The 12,744-nt window shown below is 43.7% G+C and overlaps 1 protein-coding gene across 1 annotated transcript in view; it reads right to left on the minus strand.

Annotated features, from left to right (window-relative positions):
* The window catches only part of LOC121005467 (alpha-2-macroglobulin-like protein 1), a 288,965-nt gene that overhangs the window by 152,241 nt on the left and 123,980 nt on the right, over positions 1-12,744 (minus strand). The window contains exon 18 of the mRNA XM_040438235.1: positions 4,479-4,569. Within this exon, the coding sequence (XP_040294169.1) occupies positions 4,479-4,569 (91 nt within the window). The remainder of the gene's footprint in view (positions 1-4,478; positions 4,570-12,744) is intronic.

Raw genomic sequence — 12,744 nt, forward strand, 5'->3', positions numbered from 1 at the left:
AAGCCATAATACATTTTTCAAAAGGTTACACCCCCAAATCTATCACCGCTATCATGCAGGGAGCATATGTTCTTTCCACCATTTGTAGAGCAGCCACAATCTTCCCGCAATTGTCGCTGACCACATTGTCCAGTCATGATTGGTGGGGAGACATTCAGAGGGATATTTGCTGCTTGGTACACTTTAGTAACTGATATGCTGTATGAATTCTCTCACCCAGGCTCATCAGTTATAAGACATCATGGCAATGCTACAGTTTATACTTCCTGTTGGGGACAGAAATAAAGCCCATTGAGGCCATGGAGGGAGGAGGATAAGCGCCTGGTGTGAAAACCAGATCAGCACAAACATGGAGGTGTCACTAGGACCTGGATTCGTTGATGTAAGGCAGCTTCGCCGCTGCCACACATGACATTGATCCAGGTGGCCATGAAAGACAAGCACTATCCTTGGCCAAAACAGCTGATACACATGTCCATTGTGGCATTCACCTTGCTGCATAGCAGCAATTCTTAGGAGTAGCACCACAAGGCACGTATGTCTTTTTTTGAGAAATAATGAAAGACAAGTAGAGCTTGCATACTTAAATGGTTTGGTATATGCAAGAACACTGGAGAGAGGTTTTGTTTGTTTTTTTGCACTGGCAAAGTGAATTTGAAGTTTTTAGAAATTCTCATTCACATGTGGCAGAATAACAAAATCAGCAATAAAAAAAACCCTATTTGGTTCCTTTTTCTCTGGTCAAGTCAATTTTTTTAAATGTTGGTGAAGACCTGAAACTTAAGTACAACTGTCATAAATAGTTAGAGAATTTTTTTGAAAATTTTAAACAATTTTTAGAAAAAAAAATAAATTGGACAATACAATGTACGTTAGCTCAGCGCATGTGGATTTTCCAACATGAGCCTGGGATTCGTGTGTTGCAAAGTCATTGTATCTGCATTCGTGCCTAAACAGACTCATCTTATTTTCTGCCTACAGAGCTTGCAGAGAGCTTGCAGACGGCGATGATTTCATATGCAATCATATGGATTTTTGAGAACACAAAAAAATGATGAAAGTTTTTTTTTAAACGTATTAATTGGACAATATATGATAGCTCAGTACAAGATCTGATAACAGGATTTTTTTTAAAAGACAAGACAATTTTCAATATTTTTTTGGAAAAATAATCTCGATTGGACAAACTCCAGTGCAATATATGACAGGTCAGGTACATGAGATTTACACTTGAATATTTTTGAAAGACAATTTTTATTATTATTATTATTATTTTATATGCCCGTGGACATCGTCCAATGCAATGTACATTTGGTCAGCCATACGACTGTTATAAAAGGAGTAGGTATTTAAAGAACAATTTTAATTGTTATTCTGGAAAAAAATTGCCAATTGTAAAATTAGGTTAGGCACAAGCCTGATACATGAAGTTTTTGGAAAACAATTTTCACTTAAAAAAAACTCCAATACAATAACTGCTGGAACTCTGGAAACAAAAGACCACGTGGCCACTCCCAACACTGAGCTTGCCCCATCCCCTGAAGATGCCAGATAGCTGGCGAAACATGTCGGGGGGAAGGTGCATGAGAGGATTTTAAGCATTAGGTCAGGGATGGCCAACCTGCGGCTCTCCAGCTGTTGCAAAACTACAACTCCCAGCATGCCCAGTCTGCCTACAGCTATCAGCCTACAGCAGGGCATGGTGGGAATTGTAGTTTTACAACAGCTGGAGAGCCGCAGGTTGGCCATCCCTGCATTAGGTGAACCCAACAAGGGCAATATAAAGAAGGCACAATTGATGTTAGGCAATAACTGGAGCTAGGCGCAGCTACCAGAACAGTGACTAATAATATAAATATAGCATTGCAAAAAGGGAACACCCGATAAAAGTTTTAAAGAAGGTAGGTTAGATAAGATTAGTTAAATAAAAGAATTAATAAAAGTTATAGTTTTAGTTCAGTTGTATAAAAAACACATGGCAAGATGAGGCAATCAGTAGTCTAGGACTAAATGTAAAAAGTGCCCCAGGTCTCACACAGCTTTACAGCCTTAGAGTCCACTATTATGATATATGGTAACTGTGATGCAGACCAATACAAACAGTTGTTTTGAAGAAAGTGTGCAGTTGGACACAATCTGCAGCCAAACTATATGCTTCCCATGATGCTGGAAAATATGCTTACTTGTAAGCTTATAAACTGAAGAAAAATTGTAGCAAGTTTTTGTTAACTTGCTACAATTACTGCTACAGGTGCAATAGTCCCTTAACAAGTGGGAGGCAGATATGCAAACTGTTGTAATTCCTACACCGTTCATTTCCTACACCGAGATTGTTTCATTTCAAATCCATTGTGGTGGTGTATAGAGCAAAAAATGTTGTCCCAATATTTATGGACCTGACTGTAGCTTCAAGATAGGTAATCAATTTTAGATTGGCGGGGATCAAACTCCCAGCACCCATGCTGATTGACTGTTTCAGCGTAAGAGCTCTATTACCTCTTCCAAATTACTTGTGTGGTGTCTCCTTAGTAGAGGCAGTTCAGTGTAATTACAACTGCTAGGCGAGGGTGATGGGAGTCTGACCCCCACCAGTCGGATATTGATGACCTATCCTGATGACTGGTCATCTATATTAACCCACTGCACAAACCCTTTGGGTTCTTTGTAAATTTAGAAAAGGTAGAAAAATTGCAACAGGTTTTTGGGAAAAAATAAAACAGGTGCCATAGGACATTTCCTTGGGAAGACTAAAATACACAGTTTAGGCTACTTTCACACTGGCGGTAGCCTTTTCCGGCAGGCTTTTCCATGCAACCGCAAGTCCACCGTGCTGGCAGAAGTCTGCTCCGGCCCTACTCACTATAATGGGGGGCGGGCCGGAGGTCCGGCCGCAGCATGACAAATAAGCCGAGAGGAGGCCGGAATAAAACTACAGCATGCTGCGGTTTTTGTCCAGTGCCTCTCAGCTTGTTTGCCGTGCTGCGGCCGGACCTCCGGCCCGCCCCCCCATTATAGTGAGTAGGGCCGGAGCAGACTTCCACCAGCACGGTGGACTTGCGGTAGCATGGAAAAGGCCTCTACTGTCTCTAATGATAAAATCTGATTTTCTTCCTAGTAATTCAATACTCAGCTAAATATATGTTCTATACACTTTCTTCCCTATATGACACCGCAAGACCCTAAAATGGCTAGCTTCTGTGTCTAATTGCTGTGTCTGTCAGAGGTAGACATGTCCTATCATATCAATGGCTCATCTAATAATGCACTTGTGCTTCAGAGATAGCAGGCAGCCTGTTAAGTCTGTATTACATCAGCCTATTTTTTGGAAGATGATCGATAACGAAAGTTCGCATGAACGCTCGTTAGAGATCATCTTACAGTATAATACTCCTGCTAATTGCCCAATGAACGAGCAAATGCTTGTTCTAGGGCAGTTTTGATTTTTAAGCACGCTTAAAAATCATTGTTTGCCAGCAGCAGATTGTGCTGTGTAATCATGATCTGCCACTGGCAAACCACTAGACACCATGGAGACAAGTGATGACATAATGATCTCTCCTTCCTATACAGTGGAAATAGCTGCGGTCTACTCCACTAGCGAGCAGGTGATTGCCAGGCTTCCCTCGTGACAATCGCTTGCCCAATCGGCCAGTGTAATACAGGCTTTAGACCAGCCAATATCCTCCCTGCTGATAGATGTGGTTCAAAATCAGTCTATTTGCAGATTGACCCTCCTGAGTTCTATCAGCTAAGGGCTCATGTGAAGCCTGATCTCTTGAACTCAAAAATTCATATAAACCATATTCATATCAGTTTGAGTGTTCATGAGGTCAGATTAGGCTTCACATGAGCCCTCAGCTGACGGAACTGAGGAGAGAGAGACTGATTTTTAACCACATATAAAGTATCACAAAAAATATAGAAAATTTCTCATAAAAACCATTCGAAAAAAATATTTTTTCGCTGAAAATAAGTAATATACAATAATAATAAAAATGCCCCAAAGGTGGTTATAGCTTTTACAGGAGTTCTCTGGGGAAAAAAAATCATTTTTGTAATTGCTAGCAGCCTGCCTCACTAAGCAGAGGATTTTTATTTACCTGTTCCCGGCCGCTCTGGTCCTCCATGCTGCCGCCAGTGTGTCCATGTTGCGGTCTCTGACACAGCATGGGCATGGTCACATGCTCCGTCTCAGGACATTGTTGGCAATTGTTAAAATGTCATTATTCCAAGAGAACAGCTTCAAGTTACAATAACTTAATGAAGTTACAAATCAATTTCGTGACCTGCTATATTTTGACTTCATCATTGACGTCACCATTTTTGGTGCCATCGAATCTTATAATAAAACTATCGTAAACACTTTTTAGATACCAACACTGTGATCGGAGGAAAGAGAGTGTCCAAATTATGGAGATATTCAATTTCAATTCATAACAATAATTATAGTGGAGCTTTATTTTCTTGAAGATAATTACCCAATAGGTACAAGGTTCCAGAGCCAGGTTTCAGGAAAATATTTTCTCACCGCATCATTGCTTTGAGATGGCTGAACCATTGGTACATTATCTGGAAGGTTGCAAAAAAGATTTTATGGAAAACTTCAGCACCAGTTTATGAAACTTTATGAATGCAAATCAGTAATCTAATTTTGTGAATTAATTCTACATAAATTGGAGTAGCCTTGTACATATTATCTTGATTTCTTCATTCAAAATTGTAGCTGCTATTGGAAATAGCGTATAAATTAGCTCGACATCTGTTCTGCATGTAATTTATTAGCTTTAGAGATATTCTAAGATAAAGTCTAAAACAAAGAAATGCAAATACAATAAATGTAGACCAAATGTCATTTGAACTTAGATTAAAGGAAAGGTGAGAGTGGTACATTGTGCTGTCAGAAAGCTTGAATGAATGATTTAGCACAGAATGGCGGTTTGCAATGCAGTGGAATACTTGCAAGCTTGTGTAGACAAGGAAATTTTTTAATTAAAATCTATCACAAAATAAATGCAATTCACTAAAATAAATATTACAAAGGTGCCATAGCCTTTAAAGGCTATGGACACCTTTGGGGTAATTTTCTTTTTTTATCACTGCATTGTACTCATTTTGAACAATCATTTTTTTTCAATTGGTCCTTGTTAAAAATGTTCAGCCCCTTCCTCTGTACAGGGATGATATTCTCTAGTACCTGGCTAAACATTTCCATATTCTAACCAATAATCATCAGATTACTTTATGTCACTAAACCGCCTGGAACTGCGTAAGGAAGCCAGGTGTCATGCCCCACTTTTACGATGTGCGGAGGTCAGCCAGGATAGCAGCACGCGTTTAATGTTGTTTTGGAGCCGTGCTGGATCCGTCTCTCATCAGGTGCACTGGGTGGGGTCTTTAGTTTAAATAGCACACTGCCCAGTGTCCTGAGTGGATTATACAGTTCATTCTGGTCTGGGAAGCTTGGAGGGAAGGTTGGCTGTCAGTTCCTGCTCTCTGAGATAAGTGTCATTTCTAGTTCGGTTGTTTGTGTCTTCTATTCCATCCAGGTTCTGTGCGAGCAGACTGCTCCTATCTCCCCACTTCACCATCTTAGGGAGTTCAGGATTTTGTTAGCCCAGGCTGGAGGACACTAGCACACCTACCATCTAGGTCTGCTGTGGGCTGAGCAGTGCAGGGAAAGAGGTCAGGGATAAGATAGGAGGTGACCCTTCCCCTGTCTCTCGTCCAGAGCCTGGTTGGTGTGTTATCGTTTGTACTAAGTGTACGTCCGCCGTGACATTATAATCCACCATACTGTGACAGCCATTGCTCAGCGCTTTTGTGATGGCGTCAATTGATGCACTGGTTGACCGCATGCAGGGTTTATCCCTAGAGGTTGCGGATCTGCGTAGTTCGGTCACACAGTGTCAGAGGGTGCTGGCAGCAGGTAGAGGTCAAATTGTTGGGGAGCCTAAAGTCGCTCTTCCTGAGAAATTTGCAGGGGGTACTGATGATTTTGTACTTTAGATTGTGCCCATTTTCTTCAGGTAATGAAGATCAGAGGGTGGGTATCATCATTTCTTTGCTTAAAGGGGACGCGCAATCCTGGGCTTTTTCTCTGCCGCCCGGTTCTCCGGCCTTCCGGTCGGTGGAGGAATTTCTTGAAGCCCTGGGATTGATTTAAGATGACCCAGATCGAGTTTCGATGGCGGAGTCGAGATTACGTAATTTACTACAGGGTAAACATACTGCTGAGGTTTACTGCACTGAGTTTAGGAGGTGGGCCACTGAGTCGAGGTGGAACGACCCCGCGTTACGTAGTCAGTTTTGTCAGGGGTTATCTGAAAGGTTGAAAGATGCCCTGGCTTTTCATGAATACCCAGATACTTTGGAAAATGCGATGTCTTTGACTATACGTTTGGATAGACGTATCAGAGAGAGGTGTAAGGGTCCCTCTGTGCAGGGGATTCCTCCCGCGTGCGGTTTTGTTTCACCAGCTGCCCAGGGTGATATTGCTTGTTACTCTGGGGTAGGGGAGGAACCCATGCAGCTAGGTCAGATTACTGGCCATTCTGATAGTAGAAACTTTCGAAAAGTGCACAATCTATGTTTCTATCGTGGGAAGAAGGGTAATTTTATTTTTTCTTGTCCTTATGTTAAACCACAGGTAAAAGAGAAAAATAAAAAAAAACTCCCCTCACACTTGGTTGTATGAATGGTGTGGTGGAGCAGACAAGTATGCAAGCTCCCTGCAGTTCCCGTTTTCTCCTTTCAGCTATGGGGGTGCTAGAGTCTAAAAATGTGTTTGTTGATGTTTTCCTTGATTGTGGTGCTGGGGTAAATTTAATTGACTTTCTTTTTCTTCAGGGCTTGCGACTAAGTACTTGCACGTTAGAGAACGAGATTCCTGTTTTTGCAATTAATTCTTCCCCTCTTTCTCAAAGGAGCCTTACTCACATTGTTCATGGTATTCATTTAAGGGTGGGTGATTCACATGCTGAGATTATTTCTTGTTTTGTCATGAAGGATTTGTCAGCTCCAATAGTGTTGGGGTTGCCATGGTTGTCTAGACATAACCCAATTATAGACTGGCAAGCAAGACAAATCATTGGTTGGAGCAAATTTTGTTCGGATAATTGTCTTGTCACATCTATCGCTGAAGTGTCCATTACGGCCTTGCCTCAGTATCTCTCAGATTTTTCGGATGTCTTTTCAGAGGGTGGGGCTCAGGAATTGCCCCCTCATGGAGACTATGATTGTCCAGTGAATCTCATTCCGGGGGCTAAATTGCCTAAGTCTCGGCTTTACAACCTCTCTCAACCTGAGAGAGAGGTCATGCGAAAATATGTCGCCGAGAGTTTGGAAAAGGGTCATATCAGACCATCTAAGTCTCCAGTGGCAGTAGGTTTGTTCTTCGTAAAGAAGAAAGATGGATCACTGAGACCGTGTTTGGACTTTCGGGAGTTGAACCGTATTACAGTCCGGGATCCATATCCCCTGCCTTTGATCTCTGATCTTTTTGATCAGATTGTTGGAGCCAAGGTGTTCTCCAAGGTGTTCTGTTGGATTTGAGAGGAGCATACAATCTGATCAGGATCAAGGAGGGGGATGAGTGGAAAACGGCCTTCAATACGCACAAGGGTCATTTTGAGAACCTGGTAATGCCTTTTGGGTTGACGAATGCGCCAGCGGTATTTCAGCAATTCGTTAATGATATTTTTCATCATTTGGTGGGGAGGTTCGTAGTAGTTTACCTAGATGACATCTTAATTTATTCTCCTGATCTGAAGACCCATCAGGATCATGTGAGACAGGTTTTGACGATCCTTCGGGAGAATAAGTTATATGCTAAACTGGAGAAATGTTTGTTTGCGGTGCAAGAGCTTCCGTTCTTAGGATACATGCTTTCTGATTCCGGTTTTCGTATGGACCCCGAAAAGGTCCGGGCAGTTCTGGAGTGGGACCGACCGGAGAATCAGAAAGCTTTGATGCGGTTCTTGGGGTTTACGAATTATTATAGAAAATTTATTTCGAATTATTCCACACTAGTCAAACCCCTTACTGATATGACCAAGAAGGGCGCTGATGTCTGTCTGGTCGGATGAGGCATTGCAGGCCTTTTCGGCTATTAAGGAGCAGGCCTTTTCGGCTATTAAGGAGCTCCTATTCTGGTGCAGCCGAATGTATCTCAGCCATTCGTGGTGGAGGTTGATGCATCAGAGGTGGGGGTTGGGGCGGTGCTTTCTCAGGGTTCTTCTCCTGGCAAGTGGGTCCCGTGTGCCTTCTTCTCCAGGTAGCTCTCGGTCGCCGAGAGGAATTATGATGTTGGAGATAGGGAGTTGTTGGCGATCAAGTTGGCCTTTGAGGAATGGCGTCACTGGTTAGAGGGGGCATCCCACCCCGTTACGGTGTATACAGACCATAAGAATTTGGCCTACCTGCAATCTGCCAAGCGTCTGAACCCTAGACAGGCCAGATGGTTATTGTTTTTTACCAGGTTCAATTTCGTGGTTACCTTTCGCCCAGGGGCCAAGAACGTCAAGGCAGATGCCTTGTCTCGCAGCTTCCCTGGGGGAGGTGATTCAGAAGATCCAGCGCCTATTTTGGCGGATGGGGTGGTGGTCTCCGCTCTGTACCATGAATTGGAGATGGAGGTATTGGGAGCTCAGGAGGGGGCTCCTGGTTCGTGTCCCCCAGGGAGGTTGTTTGTTCCTGAGGGCCTACGATACAAGGTGTTCAAGGAACATCACTATACTGTTCTCGCGGGACATCCTGGTGGAAAGTCCACCTGTGATCTGGTGTCCCGGAGGTTCTGGTGGCCAGGGTTACGCAAGAGTATTGAGAATTACGTGACAGCTTGTGAAACCTGCACTCGGTCAAAAGTTGCTCATACTCGACCGCCTGGTTCACTTCTTCCATTGTCTATTCCATCTCGTCCTTGGACGCATTTGTCCATGGACTTTATTTCGGACCTGCCGAGTTCCTCCGGGAGAACAGTGATTTTGGTGGTAGTCGACCGTTTCAGTAAAATGGCTCACTTTATACCACTTACGAGTCTGCCTAACGCTAAGACTCTTGCGCAAATCTTTGTGGATAATATTGTGAAATTGCACGGTATTCCTTCGGATGTGGTCTCTGATAGGGGCACACAGTTTGTCTCCAGGTTTTGGAGGGCGTTCTGCTCTCGGCTTGACATTCAACTTTCTTTCTCGTCGGCTTTTCATCCACAGTCGAATGGTCAGACGGAGCGTACCAATCAAAACCTGGAGACCTACTTGAGGTGCTTTGTGGCTGAGAATCAGGAGGACTGGTCCTCATTCTTGTCCTTAGCAGAATTTGCGTTGAATAACCATAGGCAGGAGTCCACGGGTAAGTCGCCATTTTTTGGCGCATACGGTTTCCATCCCCAGTTTGGTACCTTCTCTGGGTCTGGTTCCTCTGGGATGCCAGAGGAGGAGAGATTCTCTTCTGCCTTGTCCTCTATCTGGCAGAGGATTCAAGGGAATTTGGAGAAGATGGGTGAGAGGTATAAACGAATGGCTGACAGGAGACGTGTGACTGGTCCGGACCTGTGTGTGGGTGATCTGGTGTGGTTGTCCACTAAGAATATCAAGTTGAGAGTGCCATCTTGGAAACTGGGTCCAAGATTTGTGGGTCCGTATAAGATTTTTGCGGTGATCAATCCGGTGGCGTTTCGGCTGGATCTTCCGCAGACTTGGAGGATCCATGATGTCTTTCACAGGTCTTTTCTTAAAAAGTATGTTAAACCGGTGGTACCATCGCCATTGCCTCCTCCTCCTGTTCTAGTCGAGGGAAACTTGGAGTTTGAGATCTCCAGGATTCTCGACTCGAGAGTTCTTCGGGGCTCCCTCCAGTACCTGGTGCACTGGAGGGGATACGGTCCTGAGGAGAGGATGTGGGTTCCGGCGTCTGATGTCAACGCCAGCCGACTGGTGAGGGCCTTTCATAGGTCCCATCAGGATAAGGTTGGTCCAGGCAGGGCCGGATTAAGAGCATCATGGGCCTGGTGCTGAGGATTTTGCTGGGCCTTTTTATGGAACTGCACTCAGTGTCTTAATTACATATATATTTTATAGATACCATTAAAGTATTTTGTTCCTGCAACTACCCCTTCATTTGGCGTCTATCTTGTCAACATGGAGGGGGACCACGGGAGTGGGACCCTGAGGGTGGGGCACCCTCAGGGCACTATAGTGTCAGGAAAACCGCTTTGTTTTCCTGACACTATAGTGATCATTTAACATGACTATGAAGATTACTGTTTTCTAGCTGCTGTGGACTGTGGACAACAGCAGCTAGAAACAGTAATTTTCATAGAGCTGTGTTATGATTTATGGACACAGCACTCAGCATGCTTAGCCAGTCAGATAGAAGGCTGGCTAAGCATGCTGAGAGCTGTGTCTAAATAACATAACACATTAAAGGGATTCTGTCACCAGGTTTGACCCCTGTCAGCTAAAAATATGCTGATGTTCAGGGCGTCTTCACGATTCCTAATGTGGGCTTATAAATGTCATCTGTGGGCTTATTTAGCTAAAAAACAGCTTTTACTAACCTGTCAGTCAAACAAATAAGGTGCCAAAGGGGATGTTAACCCTTTCACGACTGCAATCTGTATATATACGTGATAGCTGCACATGCCCCGTGCAGCTACCACGTATATACACGTTCTGGCAGCTCTTTAATCCAAGCGCTGCAAAGCGCTTGGATTTAAGCTTCTGCCCCTGTCCTGCTGCTGTCACGGACAGCATACAGTGCGGTAATGCCGGCAAGGGGCCAATCAGAGTGGCCCCTTGCCGGCAATCGATCCGATTGGTTAGTCTGTGCAGACTAACCAATCGGATCGCGGCAGTGTTAAAATGCCGGTTTCAGGCTCTGATCTGCGCTCTGGTGATCACAGCCTGAAATCGGTAATGTGTCCTGAAGCCCCCGATCTGTGCCCCCTCCTTGTTCATGTCCTGCCCCCGATGCGGTCCTGCCCCGATCTGTGCCCCCTCCTTGTTCTTGTCCTGCCCCCGATGTGGTCCGCCCCCTCCTGCACCGATCTGTGCCCCCTTCTTGTCCATCATCTGATCCTGCCCCCCCGAAGCGGTCCGCCCCCTCCTGCCCCGATCTGTAAGTAAAATGCTGCCCCCCCCTCCCCCGTTTTCAGCGCTGCCCCCGATGCGGTCCCCCTTGTGTGTGTGATGGCGGCGGCTCCATTCCTGAGCCGCCGCCATCAGCAGCGTGTGTCAGCTCTATGCTGACACTGCTGTAACCCCATAGATGCCGCAGTAGCGGCATCCATGGGGGTAATAGAGGGAGGGAGCCCCCTCTCTCTCAACCATCAGGGCTGCTGCGATCGCAGCGCCCGATGGTTGCCATGGCAACCGGACGCTTTGCAAAGGCGTCCGGTTGCCATGGTATAGGCGTCCAGTGCTGCCACCTACAGGCATCTGATTGTATTATACTTTGCAATGCAAGAGCATTGCAAAGTATAGTACAACCATCAGCCCCACTGGATCTTCAAGATCCAAGAGGGAACTGATAAAAAAAAATGTGAAAATAATAAAAGTAAAAATAAATAAATAAAAATGTAAAAAAGAAATTTTCTTTTCCTATAAAAAAAAAACCAAACAAACAGAAAACCACACATATTAGGTGTCACCGCGTCCGTAACGACCATCTCTATAAATATATCACATCATCAACCCCGTCCAATAAACACCATAAAAAATAAAAAATAAAAATGGTGTAAAAAAATAAGCCATTTTTGTCACCTTACATCACAAAAAGTGCAAGTGCAAAACACCAAGCGATCAAAAAAGGCGAATATACCCCAAAATAGTACCAATCAAACCGTTACCTCATCCCGCAAAAAATTAGCCCATATTTAAGACAATCGCCCAAAAAATAAATAAGCTATGGCTCTCAGACTATGGAGACACTAAAACATCATTTTTTTGGTTTCAGAAATGCTATTATTGTGTAAAACTTAAATAAATAAGAAAAAGTATACATATTAGGTATTGCCACATCCGTAACTATCTGCTCTATAAAACTGTCACATGACCTAACCCCTCAGATGAACGCTGTAAAAAAACTAAAAAAAAACTGTTCCAAAACAGCCAATTTTTTGGCCACCTTGTCCCATAAAGTGTAATAATAATTGATCAAAAAATCCTATGTACCCAAAAATGGTACCAATAAAAACCTCAACTCTTTCTGCAAAAAATGAGCCCCTGCACAAGACGATCGGTAGAAAAATAAAAAACATATGGCGTTCAGAAAACCAATCCAGCAAAATCTGCCTTCCAAAAACCATGCGGCGCTCCTTCCATTCTGCGCCCTGCCGTGCGCCCTTACATCAGTTTACGACCACATGTGGGGTGTTTCTGTAAACCGCAGAATCAGAGTAATAAATATTGAGTTTTGTTTGGCTGTTAACCCTTAATGTGTTAAAGAAAAAAATGTAATAAAATAGAAAATCTGCTAAAAAAGTGAAATTTTGAAATTTCATCTCCATTTTCCTTTAATTCTTGTGGAACACCTAAAGGGTTAATAATGTTTGTAAAATTGGTTTTGAATACCTTGAGGGGTGTAGTTTCTACAATGGGGTCATTTATGGGGTTATCCACTATGTAGGCCCCACAAAGTGACTTCAGACCTGAACTAGTCCTTAAAAAGTGTGTTTTGGAAATTTTCTTAAAAATTTTAAGAATTGCTTCTAAACTTCTAAGCCTTCTAACGTCCTAAAAAAATAAA

The sequence above is a fragment of the Bufo bufo genome, chromosome 6, assembly GCF_905171765.1.
Source record: "Bufo bufo chromosome 6, aBufBuf1.1, whole genome shotgun sequence".
Classification (NCBI taxonomy): Eukaryota; Metazoa; Chordata; class Amphibia; order Anura; family Bufonidae; genus Bufo; species Bufo bufo.